The following is a 20193-nucleotide window of genomic DNA, read 5'->3' as shown; positions in this document are numbered from 1 at the left end:
CAATTATTTTTCAGTTGGTTATTGCGAAGGTATGATTTTCCCGTAGATGTGTCTAATTTTTTGATTCATTGGAAAGTTAAAATCTCCTCCCAATATAATTGGGCCTTTGGAAATGTCTAGTAAAACATTGGTGAGAGATTTGAAGAAGAGGGGAGTTGATTTGTTTGGAGCATAGATATTTGCTAATGTAATCGGGCTACCATAGTAGAGGCCAACTAGTATCAGAATTCTGCTTTCTTTATCAGTGTGTTTCTGTAACAACTCTAATGGGGTGTTTCATTTCAAAGAGATACATATGTATGATATGTAGCGGAAAGTCTGGGTTCGTTCTGTCTTCTAAAATGAGTCTCTTGGGTCATGACAATATCAATTCCTTTTTTATAGAAGTCATAGTAAGCTATGGATCTTTTTTCCGCAGATAAAAAGCCTTTTACGTTTTGACTAGCTTTATTAATCGGTCCGTCTTGAGTATGTGTAGTCATGGTAGTTATCAACAAGTGTAATTTAGCTAATAGTAGAGAAGTTTAGTAAACTATACAGGATATATTTATGGGATGGGGTTCTGGGGTAATATACACACAATATATCAGTACAGGTATATTGAAGAAAAACAAAATTAGGGTAAATAGTTCAAAGACTGTTTTGGCCAAAACCAAACAGTCCTTGATTGGTAGTGTAGCTTAGGAAGCTATGTGTCAAACTAGGTGTGAACGCACCTTTACAAACAATATATAGTAATTTAACAACAGCTAAATCTAAAAAAAAAAAAAAAACTTAGTATAGTGCTAATGTAATTATCTTTCACTTAATATGATAGCATATGATTGTTAATATATAATAACAATTGGCTCCAACAAGGAGTTTGGTATAGAACATAACGGACATGCACCTAGATTACAAGTTTTGCGTTAGAGGCTGTGCGGTGCTAACAAGCAGTTTATGCTCACCGCTCACTTGCTGACAGAGCTGGCATTACGGGTTTTTACAAACCCGGCGTTAGCCGCAAAAAAGTGAGCGAAGAGCAAAATTTTGCTCCACATCTCACCTCAATACCAGCGCTGCTTACGTTAGCGGTGAGCTGCTAAAACGTGCTCGTGCACGATTTCCCCATAGGAATCAATGGGGGAGAGCCGGCTGAAAAAAAACTAACACCTGCAAAAAAGTAGCGTAAAGCTCCTAACGCAGCCCCATTGATTCCTATGGGGAAATAAATTTTATGTCTATACCTAACTCCCTAACATGAACCCTGAGTCTAAACACCCCTAATCTTACACTTATTACTACTACTACATTATACTTATTAACCCCTAATCTGCCGCTTCGTACACCACCGCCACCTACATTATACTTATGAACCCCTAATCTGCCGCCCCCAACATCGCTGACACCTACATTTTATTTATTAACCCCTAATCTGCCGCCTCCTATGTCGCCGCAACCTACCTATATTTCTTAACCCCTAATCTGCCGCCCCAACATCGCCGCCACTATAATAAAGTTATTAACCCCTAAACCTAAGTCTAACCCTAACACCCCCTAACTTAAATATAATTTAAATAAATCTAAATAAAATGACTACAATTCACTAAATTATTCCTATTTAAAACTAAATACTTACCTATAAAATAAACCATAAGATAGCTACAATATAACTAATAGTTACATTGTAGCTATCTTAGGGTTTATTTTTATTTTACAGGCAACTTTGTATTTATTTTAACTAGTTCCAATAGTTAGTAAATAGTTATTAACTATTTAATAACTACCTTGTTAAAATAAAGACAAATTTAGCTGTAAAATAAAACCTAACCTAAGTTACACTAACACCTAACCTAACCCTACAATTAAATTAATTACCTAAATTAAATACAATTAATTACAATTAAAAAAATGTATCTAAAGTACGAAGAAAAAAAACCCACTAAATTACAGAAAATAATAAACAAATTACAAGATTTTAAACTAATTACACCTAATCTAATCCCCATAACAAAATAAAAAAGCCCCCCCCAAAATAAAAAAGCCCTACCCGGGGGGCGGAGCCAGCGCTCAATGGAGACGGCTGCACTTCTGTGAGCTCCGGTCTCCTAACAGGGCAAAGTAGCGCTAAATGTGTGTTTAACTGGCATCAAAACACATATAAATATTCCTGATCACTCCAGGGTCCAGAGTATCTAACTGCGGACACATCAGATGGGGGACCCGCAACAATAACGGACTGGCCTTTTCCCGCTGACCTGATGGCACATGGATAGGAAAAACCCAGGATCCGCAGTCGCGTGTCAGATATGTGGGGAGCGACTTTGGCTATGCTGAGGCCATATGTGAAAGATATTACGGTGAGATCTTGAGCCTACCCTTATTTGGGATGACACCGGGAGCTAAAGATTTTACACTGACCACGGGGCCTGATGAGTGAACACTCCCGCCCGCCATCTTGGATTCTAGAGTCACAGCACGCAACATCTGGGGCCGCAAAGACGCAGAGTAACTGTGAGTACAAATGATGATAGCAATAGCATGGTCTCAGGAGACATACACCCTTCACTGCCCCAGCAACCTCTTACAGTGACAATACGCTTTAATCCACACATATAGAGAACTCCGGTTGTTAAACGCAGTCATACCTAACCCTGCTCTGCCACATTTGGGTTACAATTAGACACTAGCAATTGTATGCAGGACTCTGGGCCTGTATGGGGATCAAACCGGACGCCCATCTCGGTATAGTGAGAAGTGGTGCTTGGCGCCTAGGGCCTGCGGAAAGTAGAATCTTCTGCAAATGCTGTCTGTCAAGAAATAATCACAAGGGACATATATTCTAATGCACCAGCTGTTCAATACACAGGCTGAGAAAGTCTTGCTTATCTAAGATATATACCACACTACAATGTACCACCTATGAATCCTGGTCATCAGCTGCACCTTATTTTCTGCATTAACGGGCTGTGAGGTATAATACATATATTTTAAAGTGCCCTTTTTTACTGTCATACCTTGTTAAATATGTCTCCTAAAAAAGGCAATAAACCAGAAAAGCCACTTAAAAAACAAGCTGCAACAACCCCGTCTGTTAACAATTTTTTCAAGCATCTAGACACATCTGCTAAAAAGATCGCTGCCCAGCAGGACATTAGAACTGATGCCTCTTCTGCCTCGTCTGAGTCGGAGGGAGAAGGCCCAGAATCTGCTATCTCTGTCCCTAGGGCCCTTCTGGACTCCCTACCTTCTAAAAAAGACTTCTCCAACCTGATCTGTCAGGTCAAACAGTGCATAAGGGAGGAAATCTCCGAAATTAAAAAAGATCTTTCAGACATGGGTCTTAGGGTGGAGAAGCTGGAGGATAGCACGGACCTCGCCAGCTCAAATATCACTTTTCTTAGATCTAAAGTTGCGGCACAAGATGAATCCATATTACAAATGGAGAACAAGCTGGATGACTTGGAAAACCGAAGTCGTCGCGGCAATATTAGGATTAGGGGAATACCAGAGTCTATTCCACCGACAGAATTAGAGAATTATTTGCAAGAACTCCTTACACATATCATAGGAGTGGAACCCGAAGCCACGATAGCCTTAGATAGATTCCACAGAGCCTTACGAGCAAAGCCACTGGGAGATCAACCTCCAAGGGATGTTATTGTTAAAGTAACAAGCTATCAGATCAAAGAGGAGATTATGAAAAAGGCACGCCAGAAATACCCACTCAGATTCAGAGCTGAATCTATCCAACTATATGAAGATTTGACACCTAGAACTCTGCAGAAAAGAAGGGAGTTTAAATACTTCACTGCCAAGCTGAGACAACGCAATATTGCATACAGATGGGGTCACCCATTCAACCTACAAATACCTTGGAAAGGCAAAAGATTAATCTGCGATTCCACAGCAGACATCCTACGAGTCTGTAAAGACCTGGATATCTCACCACCATCCCCACAAGATGAAGGAAACAGAGAGATTGCGGAGAAAAGTAACCCTGCACCGCCACTACCACAGAGATCTGAATGGAAAAAGATTCCAACAAAGTCCGTGACTCCAGACGTCCAGAGCTCTGACTGTTTGCCCAGGATGGGAAAATGAACTCCCAGCCTTTTGAATCAGTTATTAATGTCCATTTAGTTTAGTTTTCTCTTCTTTTTTTGGCGAGGGGTTCCTGTTGGGGATCTGCCCTCATTGCATGGGCCTCATCTGCCGTGGCCCTTCCCGGAATTTTAAGAAGGGGGGGGCCGCGGCGGCTGGGACCCAGTTGGTAGCTCCAGAGGCGGTTGAGCCCCTTGACTGGAGATCTGGACAAAATCGTATGAAGACAGGTATGAGATAAACTGTTTGAACAATGCTGTCTTTCTCAATTTGTCAACTGTTGTATACATATGCTCAAACTGATGTATGTGATGATACGTTCTCTTACTTCTTACGTTTATACTATATTTTTTTAACAGGGTTCGAAACTTATTCTATGTAGTAGAATCTCTGATATTACACACCCCATAAGGCTAGTTATGCCACATACATAAAGCTAAAGTTAACATTTGTTGCCCGCTAGGGGTTTGTGTTCTCCCTTTTAAAAGAATACTAATTTTTGTTTTTTATGTTTGCACCAGTTGTGCTATTTTCTTTTGGATTATGTTATGCTTTTCCTGCCTACAACACCACCACCATTGGGTATTCCACATTACACGAATGATTTCATATGATAGTTATTTTCCTCTGACTAACTGGCCAACACTACCTACCCGTGAGAATCCAAAATCAGAAACTAGCGATTATGTCATCAGGTACTGACACTCAACACATACAAATTCTCACTCAAAATGTGAGAGGCTTTAACAGCCCTAACAAAAGGAACCTAGCTCTCCGGGACCTTCATAGAAGAGGGGGGAAAATACTCCTACTTCAGGAAACCCATTTTAAAACCGGGAAGGTACCCAACTTCTTGTCCTCTCACTTCACGCAACATTTTCACAGTACAAACACACGTAAGAAAATTAATGGTGTTAGTATATTAATTCATCGATCAATCCCTTTTAAACTTCAGTCTTTAGATAGGGATAAAGAGGGTAGATATTTGGGTATAATGGGTCTGTTATATGGTAAGCCAGTAACCATTATCAATTTATACTGCCCCAATACTGGACAAGACCGCTTTTTCTCTAGCTGTACTAACAAAATATTAGATTTAGTTAAGGACCCCTTGATCGTAGCAGGTGACTTAAATACCCCCTTAGTGCCAGAATTAGATAGCTCTAACCCAGCTACTCGCCATAACCAAAAATTGCTTAGCTCTATATGGAGGGATATTAAGAAGATGACACTCCATGATACCTGGAGATACACACACCCACAAACTAGAGACTATACTTTTTTCTCTAACCCGCAGAAAAGCTATTCAAGGCTTGATTACATTTTAGTGGACCATATGGCTTTATCTTTAATAAAAAACGCTAATATTAGACACACGGTATGGTCCGATCATTCCATGGTAGAGTGTAAGATAGCTTGGCCCTCGGCCCCCATCAAGCCATTTACGTGGCGATTGGACAATGTTCTTCTCTCAGATTCTAAAGTGAGAGAGTCATTTGCAGAATATTTAGATACTTATTTTACCCTCAATAGCTCAACAGAAGTTGGTCCTACGACGGTATGGGAAGCTCATAAGGCTTACATTAGGGGGGAGTTTATCAAACTCAAAGCCTATAAACGTAAACAATCCCTTAATGAATACATCACATTAGCTCAGGGAGTTTCGGAGGCTGACCTAGCTCTGAAGCTTCATCCTGAAGACCAAGCACTCGTTGACAATTTGCGGGAAAAGAGGGAGGCTCTCAATAAACATTTACAAATTGAATCGCAGAGGTACCAATTGTACATAAAACAAAAATACTATGGGGAAGGAAATAAATCTGGGAAACTTTTGGCAAGGACCTTAAAAAAACAGCAGGCCAGCTCATATGTACATTCCCTCAAAACTACACACAACACTTCATTCGAAGACACGAGATCCATAGGTAAATCATTTAAAGATTTCTACCACAGACTCTATAACTTGTTCCCTAATAGACAGTTGACATCCCACCAGATGAAATGCGAGTCTTACTTAGACACTGTGACTCTCCCCAAGCTTACAGTAGACTAGGCAGCCCTGCTAGAGGCCCCAATCTCCAAAAGGGAAATATTAGAAGCTATAAAAGAATTAAAACCAGAGAAAGCCCCAGGACCAGATGGCTTTAGTAATAGGTACTATAAGGTTTTTAGTCCCCAACTTGTTCCCCACCTGCATACTTTATTTAACCAGATTTCGGAATCCGTTACATTCCCGGAGACTATGCTGCAGGCTCATATATCAGTACTCCCCAAGCCCGGTAAAAAACCAGAGACCCCAGCAAATTTTAGGCCGATTTCTTTGTTAAATGTAGATCTCAAGTTATACGCAAAAATTTTAGCAAATAGGATTAATAAATTATTACCAGCTTTGATTCATTATGATCAGGTAGGGTTCGTCCCACAGAGAGAAGCCAAGGATAATATAGGTAAAGTTTTAAATTTATTAGAATACATTAAAAAATCAAACGTCCCCTCGGTCTATCTATCGACTGATGCCGAAAAGGCGTTTGATAGATTAGATTGGACTTTTCTACAAATTACACTCCAGAAATTTGGCTTTCCCAAGACCTTTATTCAAAAAATAATTGCATTATACTCTAACCCCTCTGCCCAGGTTAGGGTTAATGGGGTGCTCTCTGACCAGTTTGAAATTAGAAATGGCACGAGGCAGGGCTGCCCGCTCTCACCCATTCTCTTCATATTGTCCCTAGAACCACTAGCTATAAAATTGCGTGAGCACCCCAACATAAAAGGCATTGACATCCAAGGGGAAAAATATAAATTGGCAATATTCGCCGATGACATACTTATGACCCTATCAGACCCAATACACTCCTTACCACACGTTCAACACGAACTACAGGCTTACGGCGCGGTGTCAAACTTTCTGATAAATACTAATAAATCTGAACTGTATCCAATCAACCTCTCAGAAGAGGAGATACAGGAGATTAATCGCTCCTTCCCATATAAAATTCAGTCTAGAGCATTGAAGTATTTGGGGATTTTCCTCTCTAAAGATATGGAGACTTTACGAAAATTGAATTATGGCCGTCTACTGGAGGAATATCAATATTTGATATCTTCTTGGCTCCCTAAACAGAATATTTCCTGGTTAGGGAGAATAGCTGCCGCAAAAATGACCTTGTTACCCAAAGCCCTTTATATCATGCAAGCATTACCAATACCGGGGGTCTCAACAGACATTAGTAAATTACAAAACATCATAGACACTTACATATGGCAAAGAAAACCACCTAGATTAGCAAAAAATACCCTTTATAGACTTAGGGAGGAGGGCGGGTTGGGGGTCCCAAACCTGCATTTTTATAAACTAGCGATTACTCTAAATAAAGTAGTGGAATGGTGTAGACAGGAAAATGGGTCTAATAAGAGAAGTGTCCATCTAGAGTCCCAACTTTTGAACACCTCTTGCATAGGCGAAATGTGCTGGGCACCCCATAGACCTCCATTAGAATTAATAGGAAAATACCCAATTATTAAAGAGACCTGGTCAACGTGGTTAAAAATACGTAATTCACATAAACAAGTCACTTCAAATTACTCACCTCTGACAACACTTTACCCAAATAGGGAAATTCAATTAGCCTCCTGGGGAAAACAACACCATCCAAACCTACCCACAAAACTATTGGACCACACACCGGTGTTTCTGTTGATGGATAGAGGGCGTCTAAAACACAGAGATGAATTGCTATTACAAGGCATTGACCAATTCCAATCTTGGTTTGTGTACCACCAGGTTCGACACTATCTATCTATACATAAATTTAAACAGGATATGTTTAGAACACGTTCCACGTTTGAACGTCTGTGCACATCACAGCAACCCATCAAAAAAGTTATTTCTATAATGTATAAAGACATTCTTAAATCACACTACCACACTAAGCCAAACTACACATATAGATGGGAAAAAGAACTGGGGATAGAAATACCTCATAAAAAATGGGTGACATGGTTCCAGGCGACGGCTAAATCAGCACATTCAGCGACAGCTCTTGAAACAAATATCAAGATTCTCACTAGGTGGTACCTGACCCCCAGCAAATTAAAACATATGTTTCCAAATGCTAGTAACAGGTGTTGGAGAGGGTGTGAACAAGAAGGAACGATGTACCATATATGGTGGGAATGCGATATGATACACACTTTTTGGATACATATTCACAAACTAATTGGTAAAATTCTTGGGGTCGAATTGGTCCTCTCACCGGAGGGGGTTTTGTTTAATGCCAGGCCGCGTATTCCCTGTAAAATTAGAAGGAGCCTCTACCAAATTTTATTAAATGCTGCAAAAAGGCTTATCCCACAGCACTGGAAGAAGGCCCAACCTCCCACGATTGCCAACTGGTTAGACTTAGTAAAGAGTACCCTAGTCTTGGAGAGGTTATACTACCTTAGAACAGGTGGTATAGATACTTATCATGATATGATATTTTTATGGGAACAATTCTTATATGGTGAGAACACATCAGATAGATAAATGGTTATAAAAAAAGAGGGGAAATATAGATACACATCTGATAATAAAAAGTTTAGGTGGTGGTTTGTTCATGGCAGGTTGTTTACTTGGATATGTATTATTTTGATTTACTCAATCATTTGAATGCTCATTGTATTTACATGTTTTTCTTTGAGATTATGGCCACACTAAGGTTGATGCTAACTCCAGAGAAACTTCATGGTCTTTTGTAATAACTGGACTTGGAGATAGAGATAAATTCTCAGAACTTATTTCTTTTTAGCCAAATGCTTGAGTCATAATATGAGCACACCGGATTGGTTTATAACGGTAACAAATGTGGCTATATAATTGAAATTGTACCTCCTAGGCCTGTTTTTGAATGTACACAAAGGCAAAATTGTTTCAACCTTTCTACTCTTGACATGTTGTACATCTGATTTACTGTTTTTCTGTTTATTTTGTTTTGAAAAATAATAAAAGAAATAAAATATAAAAAAAAAAAAAAGCCCTACCCTACACTTAATTACAAATAGCCCTTAAAAGGGCCTTTTGCGGGGCATTGCCCCAAAGTAATCAGCTCTTTTACCTGCAAAAAAATTACAATTCCCCCCCCCCAACATTAAAACCCACACAACCAACCCTACTCTAAAACCCACCCAATCCCCCCTTAAAAAAAACTAACACTAACCCCCTGAAGATCACCCTACCGGGAGACGTCTTCTTCCAACCGGGCAGAAGTGGTCCTCCAGACGGGCAGAAGTCTTCATCCAGACGGCATCTTCTATCTTCATCCATCCGGCGCGGAGCGGGTCTTCAAGACATCCGACGCAGAGCATCCTCTTCTGGCATCCCTTCAATTCCGATTGGCTGATAGAATTCTATCAGCCAATCGGAATTAAGGTAGAAAAAGTCCTATTGGCTGATCCAATCAGCCAATAGGATTGAGCTGGCATTCTATTGGCTGTTCCAATCAGCCAATAGAATGCCAGTTCAATCCTATCGGCTGATTGCATCAGCCAATAGGATTTTTTCTACCTTAATTCCGACTGGCTGATAGAATTCTATCTGCCAATCGGAAATTGAAGGGACGCCATCTTGGATGACGTCATTTAAAGGAACCTTCATTCGGTCGTCGGCCGTCATTAGAAGATAGACCCACTCCGCGCCGGATGGATGAAGATAGAAGATGCCGTCTGGATGAAGACTTCTGCCCGTCTGGAGGACGGTTGGGTGAAGACCTCTCCCGGTAGGGTGATCTTCAGGGGGTTAGTGTTAGGTTTTTTTAAAGGGGGATTGGGTGGGTTTTAGAGTAGGGTTGGTTGTGTGGGTGGTGGGTTTTAAAGGGACACTCAGGTTAAATTAAATTTTCATGATTCAGATACAGCATGTAATTTTAAACAACTTTCCAATTTACTTCCATTAAAAAAAATGTGCACAGCCTTTTATATTTACACTTTTTGAGTCACCAGATCCTACTGAGCATGTGCAAGAATTCACAGACTATACGTATATGCATTTGTGATTGGCTGATTGCTATCACATGGTACAAGGGGAGTGGAAATATACATAACTTTGAAATTTGTTATAAAAAAATCTACTACTCATTTGAAGTTCAGACTAAGTGCTATTGCATTGTCTTGTTATCTTGCATTTGTTGATTATGCAAATCTAATGTGTTGACTGCTCCTTTAATGTTGGGGGGGAATTGTAATTATTTTTTACAGGTAAAAGAGCTGATTACTTTGGGGCAGTGTCCCGCAAAAGGCCCTTTTAAGGGCTATTTGTAATTTAGTGTAGGGTAGGGCTTTTTTATTTTGGGGGGCTTTTTTATTTTGTTAGGGGATTAGATTAGGTGTAATTAGTTTAAAAAATCTTGTAATTTGTTTATTATTTTCTGTAATTTAGTGTTTGTTTTCATACTTTAGATTTTTTTTTAAATTTGAATTAATTGTATTTAATTTAGGTAATTAATTTAATTGTAGGGTTAGGTTAGGTTTTATTTTACAGGTAAATTTGTCTTTATTGTAAACGGTAGTTATTAAATAGTTAATAACTATTTAGTAACTATTGGAACTAGTTAAAATAAATACAAAGTTGCTTGTAAAATAAAAATAAACCCTAAGATAGCTACAATGTAACTATTAGTTATATTGTAGCTATCTTAGGGTTTATTTTATAGGTATGTATTTAGTTTTAAATAGGAATAATTTAGTGAATTGTAGTAATTTTATTTAGATTTATTTAAATTATATTTAAGTTAGGGGGTGTTAGGGATAGACTTAGGTTTAGGGGTTAATAACTTTATTATAGTGGCGGCGACGTTAGGGGCTGCAGATTAGGGGTTAATAATATTTAACTAGTGTTTGCGATGCGGGAGTGCTGCGGTTTAGGGGTTAATATATTTATTATAGTGGCGGCGATGTCCGGTTCGGCAGATTAGGGGTTAAAATATTTATTTTATTGTTTGCGATGTGGGGGGGGGGGCGCTCTGTTTAGGGGTTAATAGGTAGTTTATGGGTGTTAGTGTACTTTTTAGCACTTTAGTTAAGAGTTTTATGCTACGGCGTTGTAGTGTAAAACTCTTAACTACTGACTTTTAAATGCGGTACCAGGCTTGACAGGAGAGGGTCTACCGCTCACTTTTGGTCAGACTCGTAATACCGGCGCTATGCAAGTCCCATTGAAAATATAGGATACACAATTGACGTAAGTGGATTTGCGGTATTTCCAAGTCTGGCCAAAAAAGTGAGCGGTACACCTGTACCTGCAAGACTCGTAATACCAGCGGGCGTTAAAAAGCAGTGTTAGGACCTCTTAACGCTGCTTTTTAACCCTAATGCACAACTCGTAATCTAGGCCATAGTTAGTTAGTTAATACAATTTTAGTTTACAGTTCAAAATCTTTGTAACATGTCGTCAGGCTAGGTGGTGAGGCAAATGTTACATTCAAGGGCAAATATGCCTTAAGGCAATATCACATAAACTGGTTAATTGTCCACCATACCTATGCCGCTAACCTGATTGAGCCAGGGGCCAATCGGTTGTATATTCCTTATATTTTAGTCTGGTTTGTGGGAAAACAACGAAACACATAAACTTTCCATAACATAACAAATATATGTCTATCTAGTTACTAGACTTAACTTATGTCCATAAACATCTAACTTTCCACAACGACAGTGTGTTGTTAGAAAAAGTTAAAGAAAGAAAAGTCAGAGATTCTAAGCTCAGTATAATGGCGGTTCTTTATATTGTTTAGCAGAGTTGGTGTGTCATCTTTTATTCTGTTTATTAGGCACATCAGCCCAGGGATGTTTTTGAGTCTTGTGGATGTCCTGTCGTGGCATTTGCTTGTGGGATGAAGGAGATTCTTCACCTTCTGGAGGTGGAATGCTCATCATTTTGCAGAAGCTTTCATCATTGGACATTAAATCACATTCCATTTTCTTCCCATTTTACATAGTGATCACCAATGTTGGGATCACTATGTAACCCCCATCTATAGGGAATTTTTAGTGTGTGTAAAATGGGTAGTTAAAGAAGAGAAGTATCTACTTTTTTGAAGAGTCCTTGCTGACAAATCCTGGAACACCTGTAATCAATGGCCCTGGAACATTATGGCTTGCTGTTTCCTGGCATAGCTATAGATCAATTCTCTGTGCTGGAAATATTGGAAATTATGTCTCTGGGCGGCAGGTCCTCAGCCTGTTTAGGGCGTAGGAAGCAATGTGCCCTGTTTAAAACTATTTCAGGCATGTCATCTTCATTATCTTTGGTCAATTTGACAAAGAAGGCCTGCAAATATCTCTGAATCTCGTTGGTTTGTACCGTTTTGAGAATCCCTCTAAACTTGAGATTTCTCTGTCGTGATCGGTTTTCTAAATTGTCCAATTTATCTTCTAATTCAGTTATATGTTGATGTTGTTTGGAAACCTTGGAGTAGAGGGCTGCTACATTTTGGGAAATGGCATATTCATGTTCCTCCAAAGAATCTACTCTATGCCCTAACTTATTAATGTCCTTTTTTTAGGTCTGCACATTCATCCTTTATATAGGATTTAACCTGTTTAATAAGACCCTCCATTGCCTTGTATGTGATAGGGTTGTCATTTTCCATTCAGGAGTAGCCAGAGATGAGCATCTAGAAGCTTCCTCCATGTCGCATGAGTTTTCTTCAGGAGATATCTGTGTGATTTCTAGACCCTTTTTATTCTTATTTTTGTCTGCATGCTTGAAAAAAGTATTTACTGTTTTCTGTACACTTTTAGGTTGTTTCTGTGAATTCTCATGATTCTTTGCAGATTTTCTTTGGGACATTTTCTAAAAGTGGTACTATAACTGAGGCAACAGGAAGTGTATTTTATGCACAGTAAGTTCCAGCTGAGACCCGTAGTGTCCTTGGTATATAGCTTGTATGTGATTCAGTGCTTAGTGAAGCATTACTAGTTTAAAGTGTACAATTTGATGAGAAAAATAATGCGCCTTTTGTGCCTTGCTGCTTTCTATAATGTGTGCATTGTTAATAAACTGTGTGCATAAAGAGATAGACTCTGAACTTTTAATAAAGGAACCAAGATGAGGATTGCATTCTTTGTGTGACTTAGCTTTCTGGTTATACTGCCTTGATCTGTATTTGCACGGTGTTAGCTGTGTGACTTACTTTACATGTCAGCAGCTGTGGTCTAGGAGATCTCTATGCCAGTAAAGCCACCTATTGCTTATGTCCCGCACTCAGGGCCAAAACTACAGGGGGTGCAGAGGTCGCAATTGTGTGGGGGCCCAGCTTCAAATTTTTTTATTTTATTATTTTGCTATAAAAAAACGTTGACCAGCCACTGCCTGCACTGATATCATGTGAGTGTGACATGATGCTTCATTAGTGTCTCTGACTACAGGGGTTAGTGTTTCTGTTTTACCCATTGGTGTTTATGTGTGTGTATGTGTGTGTGTATTTATGCATGTATGTGTGTGTGTGTATGTATGTATGTATGTGACTGTGTGTGTATTTATGTATGTGTGTGTGTGTATGTATGTATGTGACTGTGTGTGTATTTATGCTTGTATGTGTGTGTGTATGTATGTATGTGACTGTGTGTGTATTTATGCATGTATGTGACTGTGTGTGTGTGTGTATGTATGTGACTGTGTGTGTATTTATGCATGTATGTGTGTGTATGTTTGTGGAACCAGCAAATTACAGACCTTGTTACTACAGCATGGGGGGTAAACATTGTCAGTCTATACAGTACCACTATATACAGTACGGGGGGGCTGGACCATGTCACAGACTACTGTGGTCACTATATAAAGTAATGGGGCAGGTAGGGCCAGGCCAGCCATCTCACCGGCAGATTACAGACTGTGTCACTGACTCACTATATACAGTACTGGTGGGTTAATCAGTGTCACTATATACAGTAATGGGGGGTCAGACCATCTCACAGACTGTGGGCACAGGGTACCTCCTTTTGCAGACATGTAATCTGATTCACATTTTCACGCAGGGTGAAGCGATGTAGCGCCTTTAGTAGTGTGGGCCTCAGATCGTCCTGTATCGGATGCTTTCAGGGCTGTCAATGTGCTTTACAGAGGTCTCGCCACTGTTACCAACCAGTCCGCTAAGGAAAACCGGTGTTTAAGGCTGTTTTTGAGTGCTTTACGGTACCGTTCGCCCAGTTTGTTCAAAGGAGCCTTAGTGTGTTGCAGCCATCATGGTGGCCGTTCGCTCCGCCCCCCCCCCCCTTTTTTTTGTATTTTTAATGTAACCTTTAAACTGTGTAAAAAAAAAAGTAAAAGTGCAAGGTACAGGTGTCAAAAAACCAACAATGTCACTGATCTGTGAAACTGCACTGCTTGTCTCACATGATGCAACGATACGTGCGTACCAAGATGGCGGTGCCCAGTATAAAAGTAGAGAGCTTTACCAACAGGCTTCTGTACTGGGTTAAAATACGAGAACGGCAGGTACAGGAGGAAAAACCATGTGAGTAGTAAACTTGCTTCTGTAGTTGTACCCAGCTGTTTAAAGGGACGTGAAACACAGACTTTTTCTTTCATGATTCAGGTAGAGGATACAATTTTAAACAACTATCCAATTTACTTCTATTATCTAATTTGCGTCATTATCTTGATATCCTTTGTTGAAATGTTCTATACTGTGTGATTATAGAGTTTAGTAAATATATAATGTGTGAGTTTCTCACTGAAAAATAACAGTAGGACTTAACGTAAACCGCATCTAAAAACTCCAAAACAGCTCATAACAGGGGTGTGAAATGGCTCAGCGCTTAAGGGGTTAATAACTGTAATTTGTGTATTTTATAACTACAGTGCTGCCTTCATGTACTCTTTGTTATTCTTTAAAGAGAGAGTGTTCTGTAAAATTAGTTTCCGCTTAATATGTTTCCAACAACTTGTTATACCAGCTGAAGAGTTTAAAATGTATGGGAAATTGTTCCTTTGGGGTTATTTTGTATATGAAATAGCTGTTTCTGCTCATTGAAACCACAACCCAACAAATTGGGTTGAGCAGACCGTCTTATCATGTCTGTCTAATTATTTACACAAAGTCCTTCTTATTTTATTTCTCACTGATTACTCAAAGAACAGTGATTATTCAAAGCACAATGTAAAATATAAATTTTAGAAGCTCTCTGTGAACCCCCATGCACACACACTGGGAGAGTAATTTCATTGAAACATTCTTGTTTACATAGTTTTTCTAAAACCAATACTTGAAGGGACAGTCTACTCCAAAATTGTTATTGTTTAAAAAGATAGACAATCCCTTTATTACCCATTCCCCAGTTTTGCATAACTAACACTGTTATATTAATACACTATTTGTTTAAGTGATTACCTTGTATCTAAGCCTCTGCAGACTGCCCCTCATCTCAGTTCTTTTAACAGACTTGCATTTTAGCCAATGAGGGCTGGCCTCTAAATAACTCCACAGGAGTGAGCACAATGTTATCTATATGACACACACGAACTAGCAATGTCTAACTGTGAAAAACTGTCAAAATGCACTGAGATTAGAAGCAAACTTCAAAGGTTTAGAAATGATCACATGAGCCTACCTAGGTTTAGCTTTCAACAAAGAATACCAAGAGAACAAAGCAAATTTGATGATAAAAGTAAATTGGAAAGTTGTTAAAAATTCCATGCTCTTTCTGAATCATGCAAGTTTAATTAGGGATACAACAGGCAAAATCAGATATTCCAATCGACAATATAAAAGTAAATGAGCTATTTGTGAACAATTTAATGCACTCAAGCAGGTAAAATAGATCTTTGGGAACACATTAAAGGTGAGGAATAAAAAAAAATACTATAGCCTGTCCCTTTAAGGCTCATTCGACTGTCTTTTGATGTCTCTCAGCTTCTATTTACCCAGAGTGCTCTTCCATTAGAAGAAAGCTAAATTAGTCTCTGCGCTGATGATGTGAAAAGTGCTTTCAGAAATGGACTGAAATGCAGAATATTCTTCCTTGCGTTTGCTAAGACATGTTTGATGTGCTTTTTCTGTGCATTATGTTTATTTGAGGATTGTTGTGTCTACTACACTAAATTACTTTCATCTTTTTTTCCTATTATTAATCTATTTTTTCCCCACAGAAACGCAAGCCCAACAGGTCTCATACTCACAGCAATCGTGGCTTTCACATACAAGGTCGCCATAATGCTTGAGGGGTAGGTCAACATTAAAATCTTTAAAGGATCAGAATTTTATATATGCAAATATAAAATCTATTTTTAATCTCTTAGTATGTTTAATTAAAGGAACAGTACACACCAATTTTTATGTAACTGTGTGTAATAGACACTACTATAAAGAAGAATATGTACAGATACTGATGTAAAAATCCAGTATAAAACCTTTTAAAACTTACTTAGAAGTTCCCCCAGTTTAACACTGCTGGTGATGTTAGGCTGGGATACCCATTGAAAGGGGCTGTGAAAACAAGATCAGCAGACCCTTTCCCTTCTAGTGCATATGAAAAGACAATTAAGAGCTTCAGGATTCTGTAGACATCAGTATATATCTAAAACTTTGGAGTCTCAAAATAAGCAAAACTATACATTGTTACAAAAACACTCCCAGATGGGCAATATAAATGGATCATCTACAAAACATTAATGCAAAGAAATATCTAGTTTACAATTTCCCCTTTAAGAGATTAAACAGTGCAGTATACTTTCACCCTTTATTACCTTTTTTTATAAAATACCTCTGAATGATGTTTTGCTTTCAATCCATCCAAAGAGACTGAAGTGTTTCCAACATGGACAGTGGTGATTTATTAAATTGCCTACAAATAGCTCCTTTATCTTGATTTTGTCATTTTAAACAGCTGGTCTTGCCTGTTGTATCTACACCTATACTTAAAGGGACACTCAAGTCAAAATTAAACTTTCAGGATTCAGATAGAGCATGCACATTTAAATAACTTTTCAATTTACTTTGATTAACAAAATGTGCACAGTCTTTTTATATTTACACTTTTTGCGTCACCAGCTCCTACTGAGCATGTGCAAGAATTCGCAAAATTTACGTATATGCATTTGTGATTGTCTGATGGCTGTCACATGATATAGGTGGAGTGGAAATATACATTACTATCATGCATTTCTTGATTATGCAAATCTACTGTATTTAGTGGTCCTTTAACATTTTGTTAAGTAAGTACTGGTTATAGAAAATCAGTATAAATAAGAAAGTTTATAAATAAATCAGACTGCGTTGTTTCCTGACACACCTGGTGTTTTTACCTGTGAGCTTATACTGGGCTGGTGAGCCCATCCATGTTTTTACATTTTGTGCATTGAATAAAGTTGTATTTTACCTATTCCGTGAGACTACAGCTGGTTTTTGCAGTGCGCCCACCTTTGGTGTGTATGTCTTTGTATCTGGATTTGTTGGCGGACTTGTCCTGGGCAGTATAGCAATACAGCTGATTTCGTTACACGTTCACCCTCTCTCCATTGAGCCGTGGCGGAAGACCGGGATCTCCGCCCCTTACAGCCTTACAGCGTCAGTGCATAGTGCGCTCCCAAACCCAGACACCTAACTGTCTCCTACATACAGAACACACAATAAGACAATCCCACTCACAAGTCAGACCTCAATCGTTATGAAGTAAGAGTAAGGCAAACACTAATCAGATGGATACCGAAGAAATAACCACCTCAGAGTCTCAAATGACTCTAATGTATATAAGTACAACGTCCCTGATGCGTTTCAAAGTTTCCTTCTTTCTCAGAGGAGGTTGGCAGAGAAGTGTCGGAAAATTGGAGTAGTCTCTTATGGAGGGTAGTACTCTTCGAAATGGGACTGGAGTTTTAAGTAGTCCTGTCAGCCTCTCAGTGAGAGCATGGTTGAAAGTTATAGTCCGGAGATGCAGGGAGTGTCGTCTCTGCGAAACCATCCAGACTCATGATTAACAGCTCCTTAAACAATCAGCGTTGACAAGTTTCGCTGTCTGCTTTATGTACTCAAGTCCATGTCAGGAGCGATACTACTAACCTGTCACACTTGAAGGGCCGTGTTCTTGTTCCACGGCATATATTCTGGTAAGATCGTTTCATTTATACACATATGATAACACAGGAAGACAGGGTCACAGTGTATCTTCTTTTATCTGTATAAAATCATGGGTTACTATCCCTGGAAGGGGGATTATTGAACAGGGGGGGATTTATGCATAATATCTTTTTTGTGTTTGTTGCTGCGTCATGTGTGAGATGAGGCTCTAGCAATGTGTGAACAGTCAGGAGATCTGTGTTTTTTGGGTGCGTTTTCTCTACAGTACAGGGGCGGTCCTGCATGGCACTCCATGTGACCGGGTGTGGCCTCTTCAACTTCCTCTTTTCTGTTCAGCAATTGTGGGAGATGTAACGGTTTCTCTGTGGTCCGGGTCATAGGAGGTGGTGAGTGCCATTTAATTTATCTAGTCCGTATTAAAGGCGTAAGCTATGGTGGACTCTAATATGTTAGAGGATACTCCCTCTTTAATTAAACCTAATACCTGTGTTTATTGTAAGGTGCAGGTTGATCCGCCTGCTCAACTGTGTTCCACATGCTTTGAAAAAATTGCAATATCTAAAAAGAATAAGATATTTAGTACTACTGAACTGTCCACCTCTGAGGGTTCTCCGTCCCGCGAGGTGCGTTCCCCACATTCATCTCAATTACACATGCAGCTCCCCAGGACCCTACTGATCCTCCACGGTAGGGGCCTATTGGCTGCCAGATTTCGCTGCCCAGTTGCAAACAGAGGTTTCTGAGGCCTTCCATGCCTTACCACGTTCTGCGAATCGCAAGCGAAGGGAAAGACATAGCCTTCCGTCCCAGGGGTCATCTACTCCGTTGTATGTCTCAGATAGATTATCCGCTGATGAGGACATCTCCGACGCTTCGCAGGATGCTCTCTCTGGGGCGGAATCTGCGTCTTCTAGACCTCCGGTTGCGGAGGAGCCAGATTTTAAGTTTAAAATGCATTTGCGTTTTTTACTGAAAGAAGTGCTTGCTACGTTGGAGGTTCCGGAACCAAAACTTCCAGAAAAACCTTCGATCCCTAAGCTAGATAGAGTTTACAAGGACAGGGTGGTGCCTCAGACCTTCCCAGTCCCAGTGAAAATGTCTACTATTATCGAGAGTGAGTGGGAGAAACTTGGCTCGTCCTTTTCTCCCTCTACCTCTTTTAAAAAGCTGTTCCTCATTCTGGACTCTCAGCTCGAGCTATGGGGGGCCATTCCTAAGGTGGATGGAGCTATCTCCACGCTCGCTAAGCATATGACTATTCCTCTCGAGGATAGTTTGTTGTTCAAAGAGCCCATGGATTAGAAATTAGAATCCATTTTGAGAAAGATGTTTCAACTAACGGGGTTTGTTTTTCAACCGGCAGCGGCGATGGCTGCGGTGGCTGGAGCGGCTACATACTGGTGTGACGCATTATCAGCTATGGTCGAGGTGGAGACTTCCCTCGAGGAGATACAGGAAAATATTAAACGCCTTAAGGGTAGCTAATTCTTTTATCTGTGATTCAAACATGCAGGTTATTCGCCTGAATGCCAAGACATCAGGTTTCTCTGTTCTAGGCCGGATTGCTCTATCGTTAAAGTTGTGGTCTGCTGACATGATTTCCAAGTCTAGATTACTATCCCTTCCTTTTCAGGTGAAGGTTATTTTTGGTCCTGGCGTGGACTCTATCATATCCACGGTCACGGGAGGCAAGAATGCTTTCCTTCCGAAGGATAAGAAGAACAAGCCTAAGGGACCTTCTTTTCATCCCTTTCGCTCGGACAAGTCTCAATGCAAGCAGCCTGCTGCGAAGACCGAGCAGTCCAAGGGATCTTCGAAGCCAGCTCATTCTTGGAACAAGTCCAAGCAGAGCAAGAAGCCCGTCGAGACAAAGTCGGCATGAAGGGGCGGCCCCCGATCCGTCTCTGGATCACGTAGGGGGCAGACTATCTCTGTTCGCAGAGGCTTGGATGAGAGACATACAGGATCTTTGGGTTCTGGAGGTTATCTCCCAGGGTTACAGGATAGGGTTCAAGACTCATCCGCCTAGGGGAAGATTCCTCCTGTCAAACCTATC

At 39.9% G+C, this 20193-nt stretch overlaps 1 protein-coding gene across 2 annotated transcripts in view; it reads left to right on the top strand.

The window, feature by feature from the left end:
* The window catches only part of PEMT (phosphatidylethanolamine N-methyltransferase), an 852275-nt gene that overhangs the window by 815817 nt on the left and 16265 nt on the right, over positions 1-20193 (top strand). The window contains exon 6 of one of the 2 annotated variants that reach the window (XM_053695217.1): positions 16211-16285. The exons of the other annotated variant lie outside the window; for it this stretch is intronic. Within the exon in view, the coding sequence (XP_053551192.1) occupies positions 16211-16285 (75 nt within the window). The remainder of the gene's footprint in view (positions 1-16210; positions 16286-20193) is intronic. 2 annotated transcript variants of the gene reach the window in all.

The sequence above is a fragment of the Bombina bombina genome, chromosome 11, assembly GCF_027579735.1.
Source record: "Bombina bombina isolate aBomBom1 chromosome 11, aBomBom1.pri, whole genome shotgun sequence".
NCBI classification, from domain to species: Eukaryota; Metazoa; Chordata; class Amphibia; order Anura; family Bombinatoridae; genus Bombina; species Bombina bombina.
The sequence above is the reverse complement of the archived record's forward strand: the minus strand, read 5'-3'. Positions and strand labels throughout refer to the sequence as shown.